We start from the raw sequence: 25,666 nt of genomic DNA, 5'->3' as shown, positions 1-25,666 counted from the left end.
GCTATTGTTTTGAAAGATGTCATACAGTTTATTTTTTTTTTATTTTTTTTTTTTATGATTTTATAAAAATGTTAATTCCAAAAGAAGAAATGCGTTAGCAACTAATAAATGATAAGTTTTATAGTACTAAAAATCTTATAATTTTTCTGTGTTTTGAAGTATGAATTATAAAATTTATTTATTTACCTTCAATTTCTTTTATTTCTCAAACACTGCTATTTACAAATAACAGATGATAATATATGTAACAATTTCTTTCAGCTACTAATAAATTTTTTCTACTTTTTACCTTTTTACAGTCATTTACTCAACTCTTGTTTGATTTTGCGAAGACCATCTTAAAAAATTTCGACCCCCAGTTCTTTTCCTTGAATTCACCACTTTCTCACAGGAAGTTAAGCAAGAATTTCTATGCCATAAAATTATTGACTAGACTATATAATGCTGAAGGGGGGGGGGAAACAGATTTTCCTACTTCGTTCCAGTTTTGGGAGAAGATACGCAATCGCTGAATGACGCCTCGTCACTGTCAGAAACACTCATTGCAGAGGGCGATAAATAACATTTTATTTGATAAACAGCAAGGACCACACAGGAATAAGGAAGAGAGCAAAAGAAATTCAAAGCAATGCTCGGGCTTCAAATGTCGTTATTGGCGGTGAAAGTTTTTGTGCCAGTTAAAAGCCATGTCACCATACTTTAATTCAAGCATCTACTTATTTTAATCTAATAGTTTTAGAAACGGATTGATCAACAGAAGTTGATAAATCAAACCTTTTTATGTTTAATAAAACCTCTAATATCATAAAAATGTTTTAATTACAAATTTTTATGCAAATAGACATCTGAAGTGAAATAAAAATGTTACTTCTTCTCAGAAAATTGAAATAAAATTAGAATAAACCAATGCATAATATTGAAACACGCAAGATGCGTATAAAAAAATCCAAGGAATAAGTTTCAAACGCTGATCTTGAATCATCGAACACTTCTTACTGCAACGAAGTAAACTGCAAATAAATAAAGAAACGAGAAAGCACCACAAGTGAAACGGGATTAATCTGCGTTTGTATAATATTAGGGATTTTTTTTTTTTTTTTTTTTTTTTTTTTTACATTTCTTGGCCAGTGAATTACAATCTTGAATCAATATTTATTCTTCTCGATTTCCTAATAATTCTACTTCTTTCCGATAATCTTATCTTAGTGTTGCGGTCATACGTTACAAGCCAGATCCATGTGATCTTTAGTCATTTCACCTCCAGCTGCATTTGCATAGTGTTCAAGGTTTTAATTCAAAGCCCACTTCTTGTACAATACGACAAGAATGTGGTAGTTAAAAGAAACTACTGTCCAACCTCGAAATGGTCAAGTGTTGCAAACATATCAAACAGAAGAACTATTTAGAATAAATTTCAAATTTTCAAGTAAAAGGTGTTTTTTCCGCGAAACAAACTAACAACAATACGAACAATTCGTTAGTGAAAGCTCGGTTTCTCTATTCTTCTATGTCCCCTCACTGTACTGTAACGAATTTTGTCTTTTCGATAATGCAGATATTTAACTAGCGGGAATGGTCTCCTCGAAGCCTTCTCGCATATTCTCCAGTAAAGGTGTTATCCCATTTCTTTCTCGCATAAATACGGATATTAGGTACGTTCACGAATGCCTTGTATGCCATTATCGAATAATATTTACGAAATACAGATCTATGGCCTGAATGTAGCATTTTTAATGAATCGATCGAACAAGTATTTTGAATGCTCTTTTTTTCAACCAAATGAAACCAAAATCTGACACAAAACTACAAGTGCAATCACAAGACGGCATATCAATTTTTATTGACTTAAGTCATTGCGTTTAGAGGCTTGTGGAAGTGTAGCGAGACATACCGTCAAACCTTCGACAGATTTGGTTTAAAATGTGATAATATGCATTTCAAATGCTAAACTTGCGTACTAGATTTGATCAATTCAGCTCTTCAAGTCTTGTAGTTATCGCATGTATTTGTACTCGAACTGTAAGAGAGACTTCATCTCAATAGATTTCGTCCAAAATTCGATAGAAATCTAAAAATTTTGTTCCAGATCCATTTTTTAAATTTTTATCCTTTTAGTTCAAATTATTTTTGAGTTATTGTGTTCACCGAAAGTCGGATAGACAGACACGCGTAAGACCCAGAATGTATTTTTCGAACTAGGGGAGGTCTGAAACCGTGGAGATTGCCAAAAACCACGTGAACGCATTTTTTGACGACTACAATACTTTTTTTGTACTTCACACACGGAAAAGTAAAAATAGTTTGAATTCTATTCCAATATAACGGTGAAAAATGAAGGTGGTTGAGAAAATCGACAAAAAGGAGGCAAAAAACTTTCTAGGGAAAAATTATTAAATATAGTACAAATTCTCAAAAAAAAAAGGGGGGGGCGGAGATTTGTTCAGAATTAAATAGGTTATATGCACTTTCATATGACAGTTTTTTAAAAAAGACATGATTTTAGGAAATGAAAACAAACAGAAAATCGATCATCAGAACTGTTCCCTACCAAAAAAGAGGCAAAAGAACCGAGACACTAGAACCGAAAAATATTTGCCGTCTAGACAGTGCGAGAACAGGAAAGAGACGACGCAGATATGAGAATTAGGGTTTTATGCTCCCCCTCTTCACAAACAATTAAATTACCACATATAAGACTAAAACTCTTAATCGATTTTCCTGGCACCAGGAAATTTTCTTATTCTTTATCGAAGCGGGAAAATGAAAGCGGCAGGGTTTCCAGTTTTGCATGGACAGAAGTGTTACAATACTTTGATACTTAAATTTCTTATTTCTATTGAGTTGATCAATAAACTAAGAAAATTTTAGGAACTACATTGAATATTATACATACATCATTTTTTAAAACGTTGTTGATGCAGCTAACAACAACTTGCGTCTCAGGATTTTATTTGCAGCAAAAGCGAGCCATCATCTTTATAAAATGTGTACTTGTGAATTAACTACGTGGATAACTGAAACAGTTAGAGCAACTTCTTAGAACAACAGAAAGTGAAGTAAAAGACATTCCTTTTGATTACATTGGTTTTTTTCCCACCGAATGACAATATGCAAACTTAAAACTAAATTCTATTCAAAAATATCATTTATCTGAAAACATATATTACGATGACATTCAGAAATGATGCAAATGGACGCCTCAACGCGAAGAGTCTTTTCCCCACAATATCAGTTTGAGATGTCGGTGACTTGCTGCCGTCCGTTAGGAAAGACAATAGCACATCACAATTCATCATCATAGAGGAACATTCGAAACAATGGCGGCTTTTTCATTAGCTATCGTTGAAGTGCTGCAACTTTATAATATCGCACTGAGCAGTTGGTGATGACATTTTTGCATACTTTGCTTTTAATTCTGGGTAGTGATTCATTTCCAAACAAATTCTAAATTAAATTTTGAATGCTGAAATTTTTATTTTAATCAATACTGATTAAAATTGAATTTCAAAAGATTCTTACGAATTTTAATAAATTCCTTACTTCAGATTATAAAAAAAAGGAACTGCGAGGGAATAATAACAATAATAAATATGAAATGCAAAGTAAAAATAAATGCATAAGCAGGAAAATTATTTTCGTCTTTTTGTTTCTCAGAAACATTTTATAGTACAAGTTATTCTAATGTCTCTAGGATTGCCCTATTAAATAGTCATATCTGCCATCCAACGTGCCCATGAAATAAATAAAAAACAGCATATTATAATCGTGCATGTGTAGAAGATAGGAAAAGAGGATTAGGTGAAAATTCAGTCCTGGTAGAATTTTTTGTCCCTCTTTTTGAAAAAAAGAGAAATCTTTCTCCCCGATTTGACCATAAGATTACACATTGCATTCGATAGTTGATGAATTTAAAGATAATACGGTAAATTACTGAATAAATTTATCCACAGGAATAGATAGGAATGCTGAAATCCCGCATTTAGGAGAAGTCGTCTATATGTAAATTTCCTCTGTGTAGAATAATTTACGCATATTGAACTACTTTGAGCACATTTTATAAAGAATGTGCTATCCGACTGTATAAGATTGTATACTGGCTCAATTCTAATAATGAAACCCGTGCTGAAACAAAATAAAAAAATTAACCTTCATATGTTCAAAAATAAAATAAAGCACTTTCATTCCGTTTCCAACCGTATCCAAGGCAACTTTAAAGTTTTTCGAAACTTATGATTTCAGGTTTTCTAATTTTGCCAAACTAGTTCCCAGAAAATTCACACTAGTTTAACAGGAAAACAAAGGTTGAATAACGAAGCAGCATAAAAAGAGAAAGTTGATTGTTGTCAGGTGAAAGCAATTCGAAAATTTCCACGTAAGTCCAGAGAACTAAGCCAGAATTTTAAAATTTCTTTCCAGAACAGTTTAAACTTCTCAAACACGTATATCAGAAGGAAAAGTTGACATATCTCATCCTCGCAGTGTCGGTGAAAACCCCATCCGCAGCAAGCAAGGTAAAAGCAGTGGAAGGCTGGGACGGCGGGCGCATTTCCATTTCGGATGACTCGAGATATTTAGCCCATCTGTCGCCGTTGGGCGCAGTTTGTTTACGGCCCTGGGTAAACAGCAGCGAAAATGACGCGGATGTAGAAAGCGACGGTTCAACTTACCGGTTCATGGGATTCTTATTTACAAGAAATGACAACTAACCTAAAAAGGTTTTTAAACAGGAAAGTCATTCGTTTATGAGAGGAAAAGAAAGAATATATATTTTTATAATCCTAGAAAAAAAATTCTTTTTGAATTCGATCATTTTTTAACAGCCATGAAAAATGCTTCACGAAAAAAAAAAATGTTTCGTAGGTTTTCCATTCTAAATGCAAATAAAATGCTTCATAAAATTGTAAAGGTCATTTTATAACTTCTAAATGTTTACAATATTTGGTAAAAAATTAATAATGATCAAACATTTGGAGTTCGGGATTTTAATCTTTTAGATCACCCCGAGTTCACAACATTTTTGTCATTTTGTCTGTCTGTGTGTGTGTCTATGACAAAGATAACAAAAACATTTTGAGCTGAATGAAATTTGGTATAAGATCTTTATACCGAAATTGTAGATTTATAACAAAATTTGAACAAAATCAATTCAAAGAAAGTCTGTCAGGCTGTTTGAAAGTGATGTTATCGCGATCATTACAAAACGAAGAGAACTATATCGGTAAAATTTGGTAACAACTATAGTGTCGACCTCCATCCAATTTTGAGCCAAATCGAAAGAACATGTTAGAAACCTGCAAATCAGAAAAGCAATGACTTAAAAATATCAAATTTGGTATATGATTTTGCGATTGCAAATGAGTCTTGCGTCACATTTAGTTTCAGTCGGTTGGGAAAAATGCACCAAAAGCACGAATTCAACTGTACTGATACTATTAACCGTAAGCCAAGGATAAATCGCCAAAAACCTGGTAAGTGATCACACGATAAGAGTGAAGAAAAATACCAAATTCAAGCCAAAGATTATTATTGCGAAACTATTGTACGCGAAGCCATGCAAGGCATTCTCTGGAATAATGCCTTTATTTGAGAGTGTGCGAGAAAGTTTGGGGATTTCGTTCCGCTGGTTTTAAACATTGCATTTGTTTCCATTTCCGTTTAGAAGAGTATGTGAGTAAATAACAAAAGTGTGCGAAACATCCTCAAATTATTAAGTTTCTCGTTGATACTCAATACTCACCGAAGTATGTTCATAAATATAACAAAAATAGTTTAAGATGTGAATGTATTTACAATATATTTTTTGTGCGATTTCATCATTCCCAACGCTGACATTATGCACAAGTGCTGTCCAGTGGGTACGTGCGCTAACGAATGGCGCGACTGGTGACTCGGTATTCAATTTGAGAATGCAATCAGTTGGAATGTATTAACCATTTACGATCATTGTTATAGAAATATAGTTCAATATAGTAACTCTTGCAAAGACTTCAAAATTTCACGACTCATGCAGGGTTAAACGTTGCAAATCATCCTATAACTGCACGAATATGTGTGAAAATGATGAATTTTAACGCGGAAGACTCTCTCTCTCTGTCATATTATATAACGCTAACGTATGTGCCAAAATGGGGTCTTATTACTTATTGTCGAATGGCAACAGTCAAATAGAAACAAACCATCATAATGTTCCAGATTGCTTCATTATATAGCTGCAGTCATTACCGGAACGCTGCAACATGGCCAACATTTTGGTTCGCTCATTACCGGAGCCGCAAAATATGATCAGAATTAGGGTTTATACAAAAACCGACTTTTTGAAAAACCGGTTTTCAAATTCCATATTTCCAAAAAAACCGGTTTTAGCCGGTTTTCGAATTTTTGTCAAAAAATAGAATATGGAAAAATATTTTCTCTAAGTTATATAAAATAACAAAAAACGAAATTAAAGATTACATATACATATTATTTACACAAAATAACGAAAACTTAAACAAAAATTTTGAATAATATTTGTATTGTTTTCACTAATTTTAATTTCTCCTAAGAAAATAGGATTTTAAAAAACATAAAATGGCTGATGGTGACTGAATTTTAAAGCTAAGTCTAATTTTGGACACAATATTGTCTGAAATTGAAAATACTTGTTCATTAACTACTGAGCTCGGTTTTATAGTTTTCATGGCATCAAATAACAAATTTAAGATTTTTGTTCTTTTATTCGTTGCCTCAAATAATGAAAATTCAGCTTTCAGTGTCTTTGGATTTGCAAGTTTTTCTTCAGGGTCTTCAAGAAACTTATGAATTGATTTTTCCATGGCTTCTTTTAAAAAAGCATTACTCTGACGAATAGTTTCTAAGATTTGCTCTTCATCAGAATCGGTTTCCACATAAGAATTTGGAAATAATCTAGAGAATATCTTTCCAGATAACTTAATAATTTCGGTTTCTGAAACTAAAGAAAGTATACTAGATTTCTCCGCTGAACTAGAAGTGTGCGAATACAGCAAAAGAGTCGCTAATTCTACTTTCTTGAATTCGTTCCTTTGAAGCATATAATAATTTGAAACTTACTTCAGTGTTCAATTTTTTTTAGTTCATTTAACAGAAATTCAAATATACCTACACTTGATAATAAATTCGCATCTCATCGCTTTAAGCCCTCAGCTGCTAGACAAATCAGTTCCAACCAATATTTATTTTTTATTTTTTTTGAAAAATTGGAATATCTAGGCGCTCCGGAAAACCGGTTTTCTTACTTTATTAAACCGGTTTTCGAATGTGACAAATTTACTTAAAAAACCGGTTTTGAAAAACCGCCAAATCCTAATCAGAATGTCTCGGATGTGGGCTTACTGTTTCACTCAAAACTTCCTTCAATCAAAGGAAAGAGTACGCAGAAGAAACCGTCGACAGATGTATAATCGCTATGACCTGCCTTTGAAAACTGACGCCCATATCTTGAAATCTTTAGAATTCATATCTTTCAATAAGAATAAATTAACTGATGACCTATCTACATAGGCATACTTTTGACAAAGTAAATTTATTTGAAGGGGGGATATGGCCTTGTTTAAGTTTTCTTGAGAATATTAAATTTGCTGATGAACGTCATCCCTCATGATGCAGGTTCTTCATTCATACAAGGGATCTTAAATAATAGAGAACATATTCTATTTGATATATTTCCTCCCTTTTTAAAATTTTTCTGACTTGATTAAATCCAAATATTTGTCTATTATGCGTTATTTAACGATGATCGCTGTAAAGGGACAAGGATTCTTTAATTCTAAATTATTTTATTCATTAATTATGTTTTAAAATGCGGCTGAGTATTGCACAAATCACAAATTCAATTTCTTGAAAAATTTTTATCTTGGACCAATGGAAAAGAACATGAAACTTTATTAACTTGTATCAGATAATAGCTATTTGATCACTACCAATACGCCATTAATTGCTTCAGAAGACAGTTTATTTATAAACACGTGTTTTTGAATCAGCAGCATAACGTTGATTTAAATGAAAAGTCAGTCACCTCATATAAATGAGCCCGAAAGTTAAAACAAGGACGTTGGAAAGTTCAGAGAACGACAGAAGTGGGAATGCCAAGTGAAGCGGGTGAATCTGGGAACACGGCAATTAAACAAACGGCGTTTGTCCAACAGATGATTCATTTGTGGTTAAACAGGCCAAGCTGTGAGCTTGGTCTATTTTGATGCGAGAGTGTGACAATGCAATTAAATTTCATAATTATCGGTTGGAATTTAAATGGTACCATTTACGTTGCCCTAATCTGAACTTAAAAACAATGCAATTATCATTGCATTTATAATTTTTAGCATATAAAAAAGAGCAATATGTATTATGTAATCTGAGTTTTTATGGAGCAGATTCTGAATTATGGTTTAAACAAAGTCAGATCATAAGTGATGCGCTGAAATATCAAATGAATAATGGATTTTGAACTAAGCAAAAACGGACGAAAGTATGGAATTTTCTTTTCATTGTTTCATTGCCTAAATAATATTTATATTAAACTAAAATAGCATTATAAAATATATTGTTCGACAAAATAAATGTTTAAAGAGCCTAGAGAAAAAAGTGCATTTTAATGACTTTTTCAAAACGATATATCTTTGAAAGGTCCCAGGATCTTAATTTGTGAGGAAAATAAAATTGATAATGAAGGATTCGGTGAGTCATTAAAAGAAAACTGCGTGTACATTTTATGTTTTGAGTTCTAAATAATTAAAAGTTAATTTCCCTTCACACAAACATAAAATTTTGATGAAAATTGAGCGCATTTACATAAAACTATTTCTACTATTTCTTAAAAAATTAACATTTAATAGGAATTGCAAAAACATAGTTTTTTTTTTCAAATAAGTTTATAAAAGGTAATCAGGAAAAAAATTAAAAAAATAAAAAACTGCCAGGAATATTTTTAAATTTTTAAAAATTGCACATTTAATTTTTATGGGTAATATATTTCGTTTAAAAAAATTGTTTATAAGATATTTGACGCATTTATATTTTATTCATAAGATATGCATAAACAATTTCATAACTAAGTGAATAAATTCGCAAAAGTACTTTATAGAGTCCACCGTCCCTTTAGCATGAGAATGCTTATAGGTAGGATACGATCTGCAAATTGCGTCATGAGTGATGAATATTGGCCTAACGTTCGACAGGAGAAAAGCTGGACCTAGAGCTTGGCAAGAGTTACTTTTTGGGTAACAGGTGTCTACCAAGGAGGAAGTTTATACAGTTTTTAGTAAACATTTTTTTATTAAAAATTATAAAGTTAAATATTTTTCCTCAAACTCATATACTTTTACATCATTTTAACATTCAAAAACTCTTCAAAGGTGTCCATTTTATCTCCAAAAGATTTCTCTATTTTTTTTTTTTTTTTTTTACAAATTTAAAAGTACATTCTACAACAGCATTTTCCCACTGTTTGAGTTAGTGCGTTAATAAAAAAACGCTTGTTGCAACAATATGAAATAAGTTTATTTTGTGAGACCACTGATCTTAATAATAGCAAATGGCAAATTAAAAAAATATATTTCATGAAGAAACGATTCAAGCCTAAAACACTCTTTTGCTATGTATGAGGGGAAAGGTTCCATTTTTTTTTCATTTATTAAACTATAACTTGTAAGTGACGTTCACGCGCCCAATTTTTCCTCACAAATTTATTAACTTCGGAGAATGCTTTGAAAATCGATTACACTCTAATCTTGTTTATAGCATACGCTCAACATTAAATTTTTCTTCTCTTATAATTCTATGGAAATTTCAAGGCTGTATTGCCAAATTTGTATTGATTTATATTATAAAGACATTGAATTTCTAAGCAATCCACCGTCATGAAATTGAGCACAGAACACAATTCGTTAGGTATAGATACGTATATATTAGTTTCCATGCAAAACGAGCGGAAAGGATTAGCGATCTATTGTGTTGCAGTGAATCAACTATGTACAAAAAATATTGATCGTAACAGCGATCATTTTCATATGACCATGAATCATTCCGTCGAGGCGAGAAAAATCCCAAAATTGTCTGCCATTGAAATATGAATCATGATATTGACACATACAGCTTTTGAATGAAACGGAAAGGGATGGCGATATATGGTTAAAGTAAAAACTGCGAAAAAAAAAGTCTGTCTTTGTGTTATAGTTCTTACAAAATTTCATGTTGATAAATTAATTGATTGTTCAAAGATGACGGTGCCAGATTTGGATAACTGTTGATTTCAAAAATGTTTATTATTATTATTATCGCGCAATCGAACAGACACATCTCCTCTGGATAAATTTTACTCAAAATTGGATGGAAATTTACAAATCTGACGTAAAGACCGCGTATTAAAAATATCATCCGACTATCTCAGAATGTTTTTATTACAGACAGACATAATGCCAAAGATATTTTTTCCAACTCAAGGAGATCTAAAATACGGAGATCGTCAAAACATTTGAACTCTCGGTTTAGAAGACTGCCACGCTTCCTCTGTAATTCGTAAACGAAAGTGAGCAACCCTGAATTGGTTCCTCCCGTGGCTGTTTAATGACGGTGGTCTGAAAAGTTTTATAGCAAAAGAATGTAGTTGTAATGGACGCTTAACCTCCAAGGTTGACAAACAAGCGAAATAAATGAGCTAACCCGAAACTTACATATACGCATTGGACATGAAAGAATTAATTTGAACTATTCAAAACATGTAACGAAAAAAAAAAAAAAATGGTTAACTGAACTTGTTGGGAAAAAAAATGTAAAAACGGCAAAGCGCCCCATAAATTTACTGTGGGTAAACACGCGCGGTCGCTGCACCGCTGAATTCTCAGGAAGTGCGATGATGCAACGACGAAACCATTTTTCTCGAAATGAGTCAAACGAAAACAAATGCCGATACATGACATCACCGTTATCCAGGTATTACTCACTATCAGAGTGAGCATCTGATTTGGCGATTCCTCGCCAAGATGTGGTTTCCTTTGTAAGAACACACAAGATCATGTTCCGAAGGTCATTGGCAAATGGCGATAAGCAAATGAGAAACCATAAAACAACGAAATAAAAGTCATTAAAAACCAACCGCAGGGAGATATTCGCTGTTTATTTCGGTCGTAAAGTGTTTAGTGAGAATTGCGAAGTATGCAAGAGACAATGCAGTTGACAGCTATTTAATGACAAACAATACTCTAGGAACAAGCAATGCTTTAATTCCATGCTTAGTTTGCTTTAATTCCATGATAAATGCGAATACTGAACAAAAAAAAAATTGAATTTTCATTCATTTTGGGAGTCATTTATTAAAGAATGCAAAAGAACGAACTAAAAAAAAATCCTTAGGTTTTTTTTTTTTTTTTTTTTTTTTGAATGGTCAAGTAGCATTTTTTTTTAACTCTATAAGCACTAAAGCAAAACAAAAACGTGATTTAGAAGATTCAGAAATTCATTCATATTATTAATTCGACGATTTTTCGCTAAAAATTTTTTATGCCTACATTTCTTATTATCAAGAATAAAAAAACGTTGTTTGTAACGTAGTTCTTAAAAACTCCTTGTTTCATTAAAACGCAGCCCAATTCATGAAATTCGTATTTAAGCATACTATCTTAGTTATAACTAAATTCATTATAATCGGATGGTCATTTAGAAAGGTAGACGAACATCAAGTTAGATTTATTGTGTTACAATCCATCTTGAAACTCGAGAAGTACTAGATTTTTTTTTTTTATCGATGACAGTTGCAAAACGGACAACTTCTGAATTTGCCTGTTTAGTTTAGCTAAGTGAATGTAATGCTTTGTAGCAGACAAAAACTATTCGGAAAGGAACCTCTTTATTTTGAACCATAGTTAGAGAAAGAGAACGGCGTCTGATTGACACCCCTAATTGATACTTTCTTCCAGTAAATATGATGTTTTATTGCTGATGTAAACCTAAACATCTATTAGGTCTACATATACAGTGAATGTTTTGGTGAAAGCAGGTTTCTATCTTGGAACTCTTTGAACCCAGAGCAGAATCCAGCGCAGTCCACCTTCTGGTGGTGAAAATTTCGTTATCTTGATTTTCACCCAAACAGCAATTTACGGACGTTCAAGCAGCATGTGCAGCAACGGAAAAAGAAAAAGCCACCCTGCTTTATTGTGGCATCATTCATCGTATAGTCATACAAAAGGTATCATTCGAAAAGGTATTAACATAGACTTATCCATTTTTAAATTAAAAATTCCATAAGGGGGCGTCTGTATATTGAAATAAGGACAAACTTCAAAGTTTTCAATAGTAACACCTGTTTTTCTCAAACTAAATGAAAAGTTATCCCGAAAAAGTTTTATTAGTTTAGGTCTATTAGTTTCGAAATTATGGGATAACAAAATTTTGACTTCCTAAGGCTAAAATTAAATTAAAATTTGAACTTTTAATTCATATCTTAAAAAATAATATAGCTATTGACCTAAATTCTTTCATATAAAAATATAAGGTATATTAAATATTTTATACAATATTTAAGATAATAGCAATTTTTAATCAACAAAAAAACTTCGAAATTATTGTTTAAATTTTTTTTAAATTACACAACTTGGGTATAAATCGAAGGACAATGCCAATTTATGAGAACATGCAAAATTTCAATTCATTTCTGTATTGTCACTAAAACGGTGCTTTTAAGCGCGAATTCACGAATTTCAAAGTGTCGGTTTATCATCCAAAGTTTAGCCATACGGCATTTCGCGAGCGTTCGGCGAACTAAAACTATCAGATAGGCTGGAAAACCGAATCGCGCAGTCTTAAGCTTCCTAGCGGATATCTCAGCCATCGGGAACCGAATCCCATCAGGCATGCCGAGTGAAACTTTTCCGTTGGGCCCAGCGGAGCGCTTCCAGCGGGGTCAAGCTTGGAAAATGAGCTTTTGATTGCTTCGATAAGCGATGCAAGTCCGTCCGACTGCCCCGGATAATCGAGATCGCAAATTGAGGAACAAGGCCAGTGATTGCCTAATCGTGTTTGCGAGGCAGCACTCTCTCTCTCTCTGATGGCCATCTCGAGAGAAAGGTTGCTGCAGCTGATTACTGAAAGGGTTGACTGATCTCTAGAACTCTGGTTTAGTAGTGTATAGATTAAATAAATTGAACTTAGATAGATCAACCTCCACCGTATACATTCACTCATCCACGGAAACGTATTTTCAAAACAACATAACAAAATCTGGAAATTTGTAATATCAGGAATACTTCGAATGACCACTTCAGATGGACATTTTATCCTATCAGTCGTATATTCATTTTTGAAGGATTTAAGCAGATTTAAGAGAAATTCATTTAGCTTATTAGATAATGTTTAAACTTTTATTTGATTTAATAGATTAAAAAAAAAAGTTTTTGAAATAGCCAGATTTTGATTTTATTGAAAAATCGGAAAAGAGCTTAAGCCAATCATCTTTTTAGGATTTACTTACAAGTGTCGATTTAAGAAAGGAAATTATAGGTATCTTTTTAAAAGAATTTGTTTAGATCGACAGATTTTTAACCCTTCACTCGGAAGGTGAAAACCGCTGATTTAAGCATTTTTGTAGGGTATTTAGAGAGCACTTGTAGCATTAAATAAATAAAAAAAAACGGAACTGGATTAGGAAATAAGAGAACATTTTAGAATTAAGTTAAAAAAGGTTAAATTAGGATAAAAATTTGGAAAATAATTAGGATTAAATTAGATTTAGAGATATCAATTTATATATATATATATATATATATATGTGAAAAGTCAACGACCAGCATTAATATGTGAAATATATTAAGATTAAAGGACAAAGGACAAAACATTACTAATATAAAACACAAAGGTACATGAGCGTGCGCTGCACGTATTGCAGTCTCACTGCCCAACTCTCGTCTGCCAATAATGGCGGGAAAGCATCATGTGATGCATGACGCAACTTGGTCAACATGGCGCTATACAGGATACGAGATCTGTTAGTAGTTCCCACACACACATATATTATATATATACTTTTACATCTTGCGTTGTTCGTAGCTCAAATTTAGATAATATTTAGAACATTAATTCGTCGAATATATCGGAATAAAAAATCATTTTTGGCATTAGTTGCCTAGAAGAAAAAATCATTCCTTCAAGCGTCGTTTACCAAAAAAGATATTAGTTCTAAACAGGTCTCCATAATTCACGCAATTCCTGAGAAACATACAACATGAATGAAAATGTGGAAAAATATGCTAAACAAGTATTTCAGGAATGAAATAATTTATCATTGCAAAAATCGTAACTATAAGCATAAACATACAAACATAAGTATGCTTAGAATATGTTCGTTTGTACTGTTCTTGAAGGTCATTGCAAGATTCCGAAAATAACTTCGATGGTAATCGGAGAATAGATTCTGAATTTCGAAAACCCTTCGTCCTTCTCAAAAATCTATAAAGCTGACGCGACAAGATTGAAAAGCAGGTGAGCAATCGAATTTACGAAGACGATTATCTATGTTATGATTCAAAAATAATAAAAATGAGCTAGTTTATAAACTATAATAGGGTCGGAAGTTTGTGAACGGAATGATAAAGGTTGAGATATTGCACCGATAGATTGTATTGTAAATATTCTGGAATATAATTCATACTTAACTGGATTTTTCAATAAACTGGATCTCAATCTCGATTTTTCAATAAAAAATTTTTAAAAAAATTTGTGGATTGGCTCTATTTTCCGCTATCTTGTTCAAGACCCCTACCCATTTTTTGGATAAAAGGCTAAATCGTAGTAGAGATAGAAGTAAAAACAAGTAATATATATATATATAAAAAAAAATGTAAGTCAATTCTTATTTAGGTCAAAAAAAATTTTTTTATTTTAGTTACTTTTTATTAAATAATTACAATTAATATAAATATGTATATACATATGACAGAATTGCAATATTAAGTGGCAAAACAGAGCTTGGCGACTATATAGAAATTATTGGACAAATTTAATGAAAATATTTGAAAAAAAAAACTGCATTAACATCAAGTGTCATCCACAACAAGTTTGAAAAAATGTATTTGAACTTGAGTGGATGAATAAAAAGAATTTTATTAACGATTGAAAATTTGAACAAGATATATAAAAGAGGGTATCGGAAGAGAGTGTGAACTAATGGTAGGAATTGGAAAAGAGAACATGCAATGGAATCAGCAGATGTGGTCTCCCCAAAACTTTCTCGCATACTCTCCAATAAAGTTAGTTCTCTCAGACGCCATAAAATTTGGATCTTGGGGAAGAGTATGAATACTTTGGTAGTGGCGAACAGTAGTTACGAAATATTGATTTTACGCTTGAAAGCATTTTCACTCAAACTACCGAGTCAATTCTTCTCATTTTTACAATTTATACTCAATTCACCGCGATTTTTTTGATGCTTTATCCTTGGTATCCGGTTAACAGTACCCGAAAAACTAAAATGTATGTTTTAGAAGCGCCTTTTTCCAACCGACTGAAATCAAAATTTGACACAGCAGTCACAAAATCACATACCAAATTTGATAGATTTAAATCATTACGTATTTGAGTTTATATGCTTTTGAAGTTATAGACCTATATAGGGTCCATCACTTCTTGGATTTGGCTTCAAATTTGATAAGAGCCGACAATATAGATGATAAATCTGTGCACCGAATTTCATTCATCTAATTCTTTTCGTTTTGTTATAATCGAGCCAATTTATATTCGGACAGCCAGACAAATACATTACTTCTGAACGGAATTTGCTTACAATTTGATAAAACTTTACAAATTTAGCGTAAAGACCATATACCAAACTTCATTTCTCTAGTTCAAAGCTTTTTGAGTTATTTTTGTCACATACAGGCATATGGACATAAACCCGATATGTGTTTTTCCAACTCGGGAAAATTTAAAAAGTGAAGATCCGTCAAAAATTCGAGTTCGAGTTTGTTGATGATTAGAAAACTTTTTCTACACTATGTCTATTCGAGAAAGTAAATGGTTTTCAAACTGATTCAACTAAATGAAACTTTAAAAATAAATGTCATATGTGGAATGATATGTTATTCTGCAATATCTATTCATCTGTTACATGTAATGCTATTTCGAGTAGAATGCGACAAGCCTCGATACCTCTTAACACGGCACTTTCGCATACAGCGATTGTTTTTATTTACATTTATTTCTTGCAGGCAAAAGAAGCACTCCATTCGTTTTAATTAGTTGATTACATTAATGAATCGCCTGAGCATCTGCAAAGATTCGATACATTTAAGATTCGTTTTGGGACTATTCAAATTATGATCGGTTCACAAATAGAAAACCCTGCTCTCTAGCCCTAAATTTTGTTCTCATCATAAGCATGTAAAGATAAATATTTATTTCAGTTACTTTTCATTCTGATATCCCACTCATGACAACAATTCTGTTGGAGATATTTATTATTTCAAGCCGTATCACGTAAGGGCATCAGAAATGCCAAACGTCAGCAAGTGACAAATTTAAAAATCAAAAATTCAAGCACTCGATTTTAGAGTTATCTAAAGCCAAGAAGTACTAAACTTTGAATTTGCATAGAAAATTAAAACTCTTTCTGCTAAAATATGCAATGATTCCAGAAAGGTTCAATTACGTATGTTTAATCCTGAATACCTCGATCTATATCTCAATACTCCGTTTAGCTGACATTGATGCAGTTAGCTGTATGGATGTCCCATTTAGGAGCATCACTAGGGGTATTTTGGAACGGATCTCGTCATTTTAAACTTCGATGAGGTGACGAGTTCGGTGCCCGAGCAGGAGCCCCCTCTCCAGACATCCGTACCATACAATAAGCAGCAAACTTTGAAGATAAGTATCCTACGTTTTAAATAAAATTCATCACTTTAAAATGAACTTCTGAATAACTGCATGAATAAATCCATAGCACAATGAACCCCTTGACATACGAATTTACATTTCCTCATTAGATGGCACATCCTACTTGAGACATTATTAGTTTGATTCCTATCCATTGCAGATTTTAAAAATTAAAAACACAGTCATTCGAAGCGCGAATGACACTGTTCTAAGCGAAGGGGTTCAAGAGGATGCGACCGAATAAACCCGATTTTTCGAAACAATGAATAGTAAAGGTAATTCGCTACTTGAAATAACAGACGACATTCAACATAATTGGCCATTCTAAGAAAAGCCTCGACACATTGTCATCAAAACTATTCCAATACTGATGTGCCATTAAGTGCCATCATTTAAAGTGTCGATATAAGCGAATCAAATAAAAAAAAAAGAAGCAAACTGCTAATGTGTATTAATAGAATTACATATTTCTTTTCTTGCACTAACCCTCATCCGTAGCATTGGCATGATAGAAATTGGGGTCATCCAATCCCCTGCAGCTAATTTGAGGGAGAGCGTTCTCCTTTATTGCACTCCATGCATTCCGAGGAGAGGCTACGCTCATGACAGATGAATGAGCAATGGGGCAGAATCAGTGGAAGTGATTAACTAATAAAAAGCTCATGATGAGCTAGCTACAAGGACTAATGCATATCGGCGAGAAATATATAATTACGGCAAAGACGGCTTTATCAATTACTAAAAGAATTTCGAATCGTGATCACGATGGCGCATTTAGACAATATGATGAAACAAACGCAAGATAGTTTTGACCTCTCATTCACCTCCCCCCCCCCTCCCATCAATGATATAAAATTAGCCATCTGTTTGATACTGCAATGCACGTCGTTTAGAGTTAATTGTCCGCAAAGCTCCTGAGCCAACTTTAGTTCAGTTACATGTATACCCTGTTTTAAAGCAACACTAGGGCTATTTGGGAAGGACCTCATCCTTTTGAACCACGGTCAAATGACCAGGACGACACCTGAGCTGACACACTCCCTCTCCAAACTTCCATACCACACCAGCGGAAGGACGTTTGGCCCCGACAGATTTAGCGTTACCCACTTACACGACGGAACCTGAAACCATTCGGTTCCAAAGCCGAGACCTTACCACCAGGCCACTGTGGCCCGTCCTGAGACAAGAGATGAGTGTCTGTGCAACCAGCGGTCACATCAAAACGTTCTCGTATACTTTATAATTAAGATGTTATCCCAGAGAATGCCTTGCATGGCATTGGCGTTTTGTACTGTTTATTTTTAAGTTTCATTTTATTATTGAAGTAATATATACTGTTCGTTAAAATTGAAATTTCAACAAACATGTTATGTCACTGTATCAGAATTACAATTTATCAATTATGGATCATTCACTAAAGCTGTTAGATAACTGCTATTCTTCATTGCTATTTTTCGTTGCTATTTTTTGTTTAAAAATTGATACGTTTTAATATAATTATTAACAGAACTTTTTTTTTTAATTCGCTTCTTTGGATATATCAAATTTCGATGTTGATCTTACGAGTTTATATAAGCCCGTTTCCACCGCAGTTGTTTTCAATTGAGTTCCTGCTTTTGAATTCGCAATGTACGATGAACGAACAGCTGGCGCACTTCAGATGCAATGCCAGCCAAGTTTGCTCACATCTGACAAAAGGTTTATTGACTTACTCAACTGACTTCTTGTAGGACACGAATGGAATTATTTACTTAAAGAAAAAGAAAAAGAAAAAATGTTTGTTCCGCGAGGGTTAAGTTTGCGTAGCCCTGTCTCGCATACATTTGATATGAGTCGCTATTTCTGAAGTTCAAGAACGAAAAGAGGAGATTTGTTTGCAGGAAACAAACGATACATACAAAAGAATTCATTAGGACTATGAATTAACGGGGGGGGGGAGGAGGAGGGGAGCGCGGGACAAAAGGGAACCGATAAAATTGCACCCCAGCGTTAGAATGTTTTTGTTCTTGCAACAAAACATATTAGTAAAAGCGCGAGAAGTTGAAAGCAATAAATGCCATTAGGAAATTTCGAATGACAATTCATTCATTAAAATTTCAAGACAGATTTGAGCAATTACTTCGAAATATCGTAGTTCAATAATGCTTAGGTTCATCTGTCTTCAAATTGCTTTTTTAAATTATAATGTGGACACAAAATGCCCTTAACATCGTCCCAATCAGCGGGAGAGTTATACGACTATAAAAATGAAAAAATTGTTATACATTATATATAATTTAAGAAAAAAATGTTCAATAAACTGGTATCGCTAAAAAAGCTAATAGCTTGAATTTTAAAGTAGAGTAAAATAATTTGAGTAAGAATACTCTCTATTAAAGGTGTTATCTCAGGGAACGCCTTCTATGGTATTGGCGTACAATATTTACGAGATATTAACCTTCGACGTAAATTTAGCATTTTTACTGTACCTATCGAGTGATTCTCGACGAGATTTTTGACGATTCATCCCAGGCATGCGATTCATCGTATCCAAAAGTTAAATTTGTCTTTTTGACATGTTTTTCCTACCGATTAAAACCAAAATTTTGTATAGATTTATGATTTTAGTCACAAAATCCAATATAAAATTCGATATATTGAAGTCATTGCGTTTTTGAGTTATTAATGTTTATATAATCCTGAAAGTACAGACCATCAGACAGTCAATCCCCCATTGGATTTGACTCTACATTATACATGCTAAATCTGCTTACCGAATTGTATCCATCTAGCTTTGTTCGATTTGCAGCCCTCGCGTTAACATGTATTCAAACAGCCGGACAGACTTCCTTTCTCTGAACGGATATGGCTTGAATTTTGCTAGAAATCTACTCATTGAGTGTAAAGGCGATATACCAAATTTCCACCGCTTAGCTCAAAGTATCTTTGGGTTATCTTTGTTATAAATATAATGCCAAAAAATGAGTTTCATAAACTCGTAGAGGTCTGAAATGTTGAGATTTGTCAAAATCTCGCGTCCGATTTTTATTTTTTTTATTTTTGACGATTACAATATTTTCTGCATGCGAGAAAGCAAAGATTTTACCAATGAAGAAAATGGGTCCAGCGGTCCGATTTGGGGTTCTTTATATTTCCTTATTATTTTAAGCACACACGTTTTAAATCTTTTCAAAGGAAGCATGTACTACCCATGAAGCAGCTACGAGACAGTTCTAGGTCTGCCTTCGTTTTGAATCATTTTTGCAACATGCAAGTCGATTTTTCGCAAACATTAGCCAGTGGCAAATAATATTCACCCTGTTAAAATCAAAATTTATAACAAACGTATCTAGATTTCCAATACGTTTAGAATATTTGCTATCCATAACCTACTTTGACTTCATTTAGGTTTTTCTATCTTTGATTTTAAAAAATCACATTTTGGTACATTCATGAAAATTGCTTTTTCCGTTTTGTTCTTTTTTTACAATGAAGCTCCATTTCCAGTACACCGAAATATTGCTGAAGAAAGTTCTGAACAGCATTCGAATCGACATCCGACTCTCTACACCCACATGATGACGATTGCCCACGATGTTAGCTCGATCACCCATTTTCGATAAGATCGGGGCTCGATTTCACATACACATATTTTCAGATTATAGAAATACATATTTTCCGATTGAAAATCGTGGAGTCAAGAACTGGCAAATATTTTATTCGATTTAAGATCATAGTACACTGCAGTCATAAGATTCGCAAATCTTTCGCCGACCGTAAAGTTTATCTACATTAAATTTAATCTCACGTTTGGAGAAAGAAATAATTCTTGAAGAAATAAAATTTTAGTCACTCTTTATTGGATTTAAAATTTTTAATGTATGTTTTTCAAACGTCGAAAACCAATATTAGAACTATATTTCTGATAAATGCATATATTTATTAAATCCACATTAGAATTTCTTTTCTTATACGAACTAACTGATAACTAAACCGATTTCATTTTCATTTATACATTAAATTTCCAATCAGGAATGAGTAGGGCTACTGGGAATGATACTCATCATTTTGAATAACATCGGACGACGAGCGTGACGTTCAATGCGATCTCCAGCTGACCAGATTTCTACATCGAGCTAACACAAAGTCGTTTCATGCAAGTCAGAAAATGAAAGTAAATATTTGATGAAATCAGATTTCGAACACATGACCCGACGTGCTCGAAACCAAGTCGGTTCTGTTCATCTATAAGGCATCTTCGTCACTTTCAATGGCAAATTTATTCCCTCACTATTTTCATTAACATTTTCATCTTTGTTTGTACAATAGAACTTTTCTTTCGCCCGATAGCAATGACCAGCATGTTCGATTCATCAAATGACATATTTGGCTGACTGTCATCTACATAAATAAAATGTAGTAGTACCATATATGTAATAAAATGTATTAGTGCCATATATCGACAATCTCTAAAATATTTCAGTAGTATAATACCAAGAATATTACTAATGACCCTTTACACTTGTGAAAGTAATTCGATGCATAATTATACAAGGATTTGTTTATTGTTCTGAAAAATGAATGTATATAATTGTTTTAACTCGAAGTTTCCCGAAAAATGAATCACACCATCTAACCACGCTGTAGATGTCTTTGAGAATCGAAATTAAAAAATAAATAAAACGTCAAAATGATGTGCCGTCTCGAAGGGTACCCAAGAAAAAAAAAAGCGTTCATCAATGCCAACCTGAGACTGCGAACCGAACTGTGCTGTCGAGCACAGCAGGAAAATAAAAAATGAAAATGAAAAAATGGTTTAAACTTTTTTAATAAGTAATTACATTGAAAAATATTTTTATTTAAGAGAAAATAGAATTCTATTAGAGAAAAGAAATTTTAATCTTTAATTTAATTTCAAGTTGTAAAATTCCGAAAGGAAGTCGCTGTTCAATGAAGGTTACAACGTGTAAATAACTTAAAATATCGAAAACAATTTGAAGTATTACACGAAACAAATCAAAGCTTGCATACAAGTGAACTCGTAGTTTATAAATATAAAAGCGAACTACACACAAAAAATGGTTTAAATATTAATGAATTACTGAATAATAATGCAAGAATAAAAACAACTTACTTTTTAAACATTCGTTCGTATTCTTTGATCTCTTTCATCGAAAATTCCTTGAACTCCGTGTAAGGGTTGAAATACTTTTTCTTGTTCGGAATCATCGCGGTATCTCCATTGCCATTACCTTCATTTATAATCTGACGCTGCGACAAAATTGCAGAAAGTTCGGAATCCGCCATTTTAAATGAAATTATGTTATCAATCGAACTTTCAAAAAAAAAATTATCTTTGCAACCGCTACGGCCTCGAGCGTTTCACAAGTGAAATCGGTCCGTTACGAGAAGCGGGCAACGTGAAAATGTGTGTTTAGTTTTTATTACTAGCTCGCTCCTACTTTTCGCCACTTGCTGACCCGTTTAAATGGGAAAAGTAGAAAACGGCGCTGTTGGAGAGTCCTGTCCAATCGCTGATCTTCCCGAGATATTTCCCCCTGCGCTCGCTCTGAAATTCCCTATCGTCAAATGACGGCGAATTATTTTGTTTGCGTTCTTAGTCAATCGATGCAATTCATGCTCCAAGTTTCGGAAAAAGGAATACGGGACATACTTCGCATTTGTTCTTTGCACTGATTCATTATAAGATATAAAATATCTTACGATAAGATATTTTAAGATATTAAAAAGATAAAATATCTTTGCATAGAGTAACACTGCCCAAGATTGCTGAGAGGGCCTGCAAGAAGATCATTATATTTTTTCTCCTAATTGCCATATGAATAAAACTAGTAAAATATATAAATTTCACAAAAGATATAATATATCATACTACAATCGAATACTAGCCGCCTTTGAAGATCAGTTTGTTCGCTCGGATTATTGACTTTTTAAGCTGTTAAATGATTAATGTGGAATTTTTTTTTTCTTTCTTTAATTTAATTATTTTATTTGAAACGGCTGTGAAACATGAAATTCAATTGAATCAGTTTACTATAAATTAAAAGAATGTATATATTATCAAACAAACGTGAAAGAAAAAAAATCTTACTATAGAGTTTGACAAACGCATGCGATTGAGTTTCATTTCATCATAATAATTAAAAGCACTGTCAAACAATGTTTTTAAATGAAATGAAATTAAAAATATTAAATGAAGTGAAAAAATAAAGAAATTTGGATTCATGTCATTAGAAAGATAATTTTTGAATCTTAAAATAATAATAATAAAATACCACTTTTTCAAAATAATTATTTTGAAGCCAAGTCATAGCAACTACTCATTTTGGCGAAGGTTAAGAGTATTTTTGCGCTGAATTAGATTTTCTCTTTGGAGCCAGTTTCAATAAAAGAAATCAGTTCTTGATTTCTTTTATACTATCTTTCCTGCGACTGAATGGACTTTTTGGTGAAAACCTTCAACTAAGCATTTCTAATAATACTACTCCCTTTGGCAATCAGTTTGTTCGCTTAGATTATTGACTCCTTAGGTTGTTAAATTATTAATTTGAATGCATTTCTTTTTAAAAAACATTTCGCTTTCAAATGTGTAATACATTAAATACACTAAAATACATTAATTCGAATAAAACAGTTTACTACAAATATTGTTTGCCAACAGATTCTAAAATCCTCTGCACTTTTGCGCTAAGATGGGTTTAAATCGGCAAAATAGGGGTGAGAGAAAAGGTGAAAGAAGGAGATGTTTACATTTAACAATAAAGTACATTCCGGCAACATGTCCATCCTTCCGCGTCTCACCCCTTAGTGAGATAGAATCGTTCCACCTTAGCCACAGCAACGAGTGGCCGGGTCTGCTAGTATATATATATATATATATATATATATATATATATATATATATATATATATATATATATATATATATATATATATATATATACATACAGTGAATCAAGGAGCTGTCGAATTGCCTCTCCTCCCGGGAATTTAATTTTAATTCTTTTAATTCATTTGACAATTTTGGCGCAGAAAACTATCCTGCCGGCTCTTAAATGTAACTATCCTTTTTCAAGCAGAATCTCGACGAGCACAACACAGAACGACACAAAACGAAATGAGGAAAATCTCAAGAAGAGAGGGAAAATATTTTTCCCAGTGCTTATACACTGTGTGAGATTTTGATAGGGATTTCTTACACGCGTCGACCACAGCCAAGGGATCTTTTAGAAGAATTTGTTTATGTCAGCAATTTTTTTATCCTTTCTCCAGGAGCGTGGGAACCGCTGACGAAAGCATTTTAACAGAGCTTTCTGTTGCATTCATTAAATAGAAGAAGTGGAATGAGATCAGGAAATAAGAGAATATTTTAGAATGGAGTTAATATGTGCTGAATTGAGCTAAAAGTTAAGAAATTATTAAGTTAAATTATATTTTGAAATCTTAATATATATAAATTACGTGCCACGTTGTTTGTCCGCGATGGATTCCTAAACTACTTAACCGATTTTAATCAAATTTGCACACCGTGTGCAGTTTGATCTAATTTAAAAGATAGGATAGCCCTTTTTTTGAATTTTTAATTAGAATTTTAATTATTAATTAAAAACTAACTTTCCCGCCAAAAAATCTTTTCATTTTCCCCACCGCCAAATGAGTACGGCTTCAGTTTTTTTCCCCAACAGTCATGAGGCTGGGCTTAAAATTTTTCGGCTGATTATTTGAAACGATTCTATTTATTTTCTTAATGTTTGAGGCATTTAAAATTAAACATTGTTAATTAATCGATCTTTCAGATTCATTCTTAAATACTTTTGAATTAAAATAAAACAGAATAAAGGAAAATAAAAATTTCTAATCTGCATAGCGTTACCCCAACTGGCGTAGAAAAACTCACGCATTTGCGTTACGTTTCGAATCCGAATGTTCGAATTATTTATGATCCTATCCGAAAACGTTTCTCAGGAATAAGATATCATTTTCCACAATTATTTTTTAATGCATACAATAAATTTGATACGTTGCAACGGATAAAGTATCACGATCTTATGTTTGAATTTTGTATTACTGTGCACGGTGTCAATTCTCAGAAATAAGATATTTTATTTGAAAATTAATTACAAACGTTTTAACGGATCACTGATTAATATAACATACTAAAATTCTGCTTTTTTTAATTATAAAGAAGTTTGGAAAAATACTTGGAGGCGCACACGGATAATTATTACTTTTCGTTTTGAATGAATTCCGATTCTTTATCTGACTGTTTTCTAAGAAAAATGTTGTACGGCAATAACATTTGTTACCTTCATTGAATTTTCAATTAAATGATTTTATTTCTTTTGTTAAGGATATCGTAAAAAAGGTAAGTGAACGAGCAATAATAAGTTTCTCTAATCGGATAATAAAAAAATATTAACTCATTTGTATGCTAAATGAAATTTAATCTTTTTTTATATAAATTATTGAAGATATGATAATAAAAAATGGTTACAATAATCGTTTCCGTTTTTCATTTCTTTACTAATAAACTGCATGTACGTATCAAGTTATGTCAGCTATCATTCACTTCAGCTACAATGCTTATCATTATTTAATAAATGTTTCTGAAACTGATTTCATTTTGTAAATGAATTTTGAATTATTGCAACAGACAAATGTATCAATGACGGAATAAATCTCATGGCAACTTCATGTATGGAATATAGAATTTTTTTTAAAATCTTCCCTTTAAGCTGAGGAAGCCAGAATCTGTATCACTGAAGTTAGAGGATTTATTATACAT

The 25,666-nt window shown here is 32.6% G+C and overlaps 1 protein-coding gene across 1 annotated transcript in view; it reads right to left on the bottom strand.

The window, feature by feature from the left end:
• Window positions 1-22,365, bottom strand: part of LOC129975739 (EF-hand domain-containing protein D2-like) — a 63,267-nt gene extending 40,902 nt beyond the window's left edge. Inside the window, exon 1 of the mRNA XM_056088924.1 lies at window positions 21,995-22,365. Coding sequence (XP_055944899.1) covers window positions 21,995-22,167 — 173 coding nt within the window. The 5' untranslated portion in view covers window positions 22,168-22,365. The remainder of the gene's footprint in view (window positions 1-21,994) is intronic.
• Between the last annotated feature and the right edge of the window lie 3,301 nt (window positions 22,366-25,666).

The sequence above is a fragment of the Argiope bruennichi genome, chromosome 7, assembly GCF_947563725.1.
Source record: "Argiope bruennichi chromosome 7, qqArgBrue1.1, whole genome shotgun sequence".
In the NCBI taxonomy this organism is placed as follows: Eukaryota; Metazoa; Arthropoda; class Arachnida; order Araneae; family Araneidae; genus Argiope; species Argiope bruennichi.
This window is presented reverse-complemented; position numbering and strand designations above follow the sequence as displayed.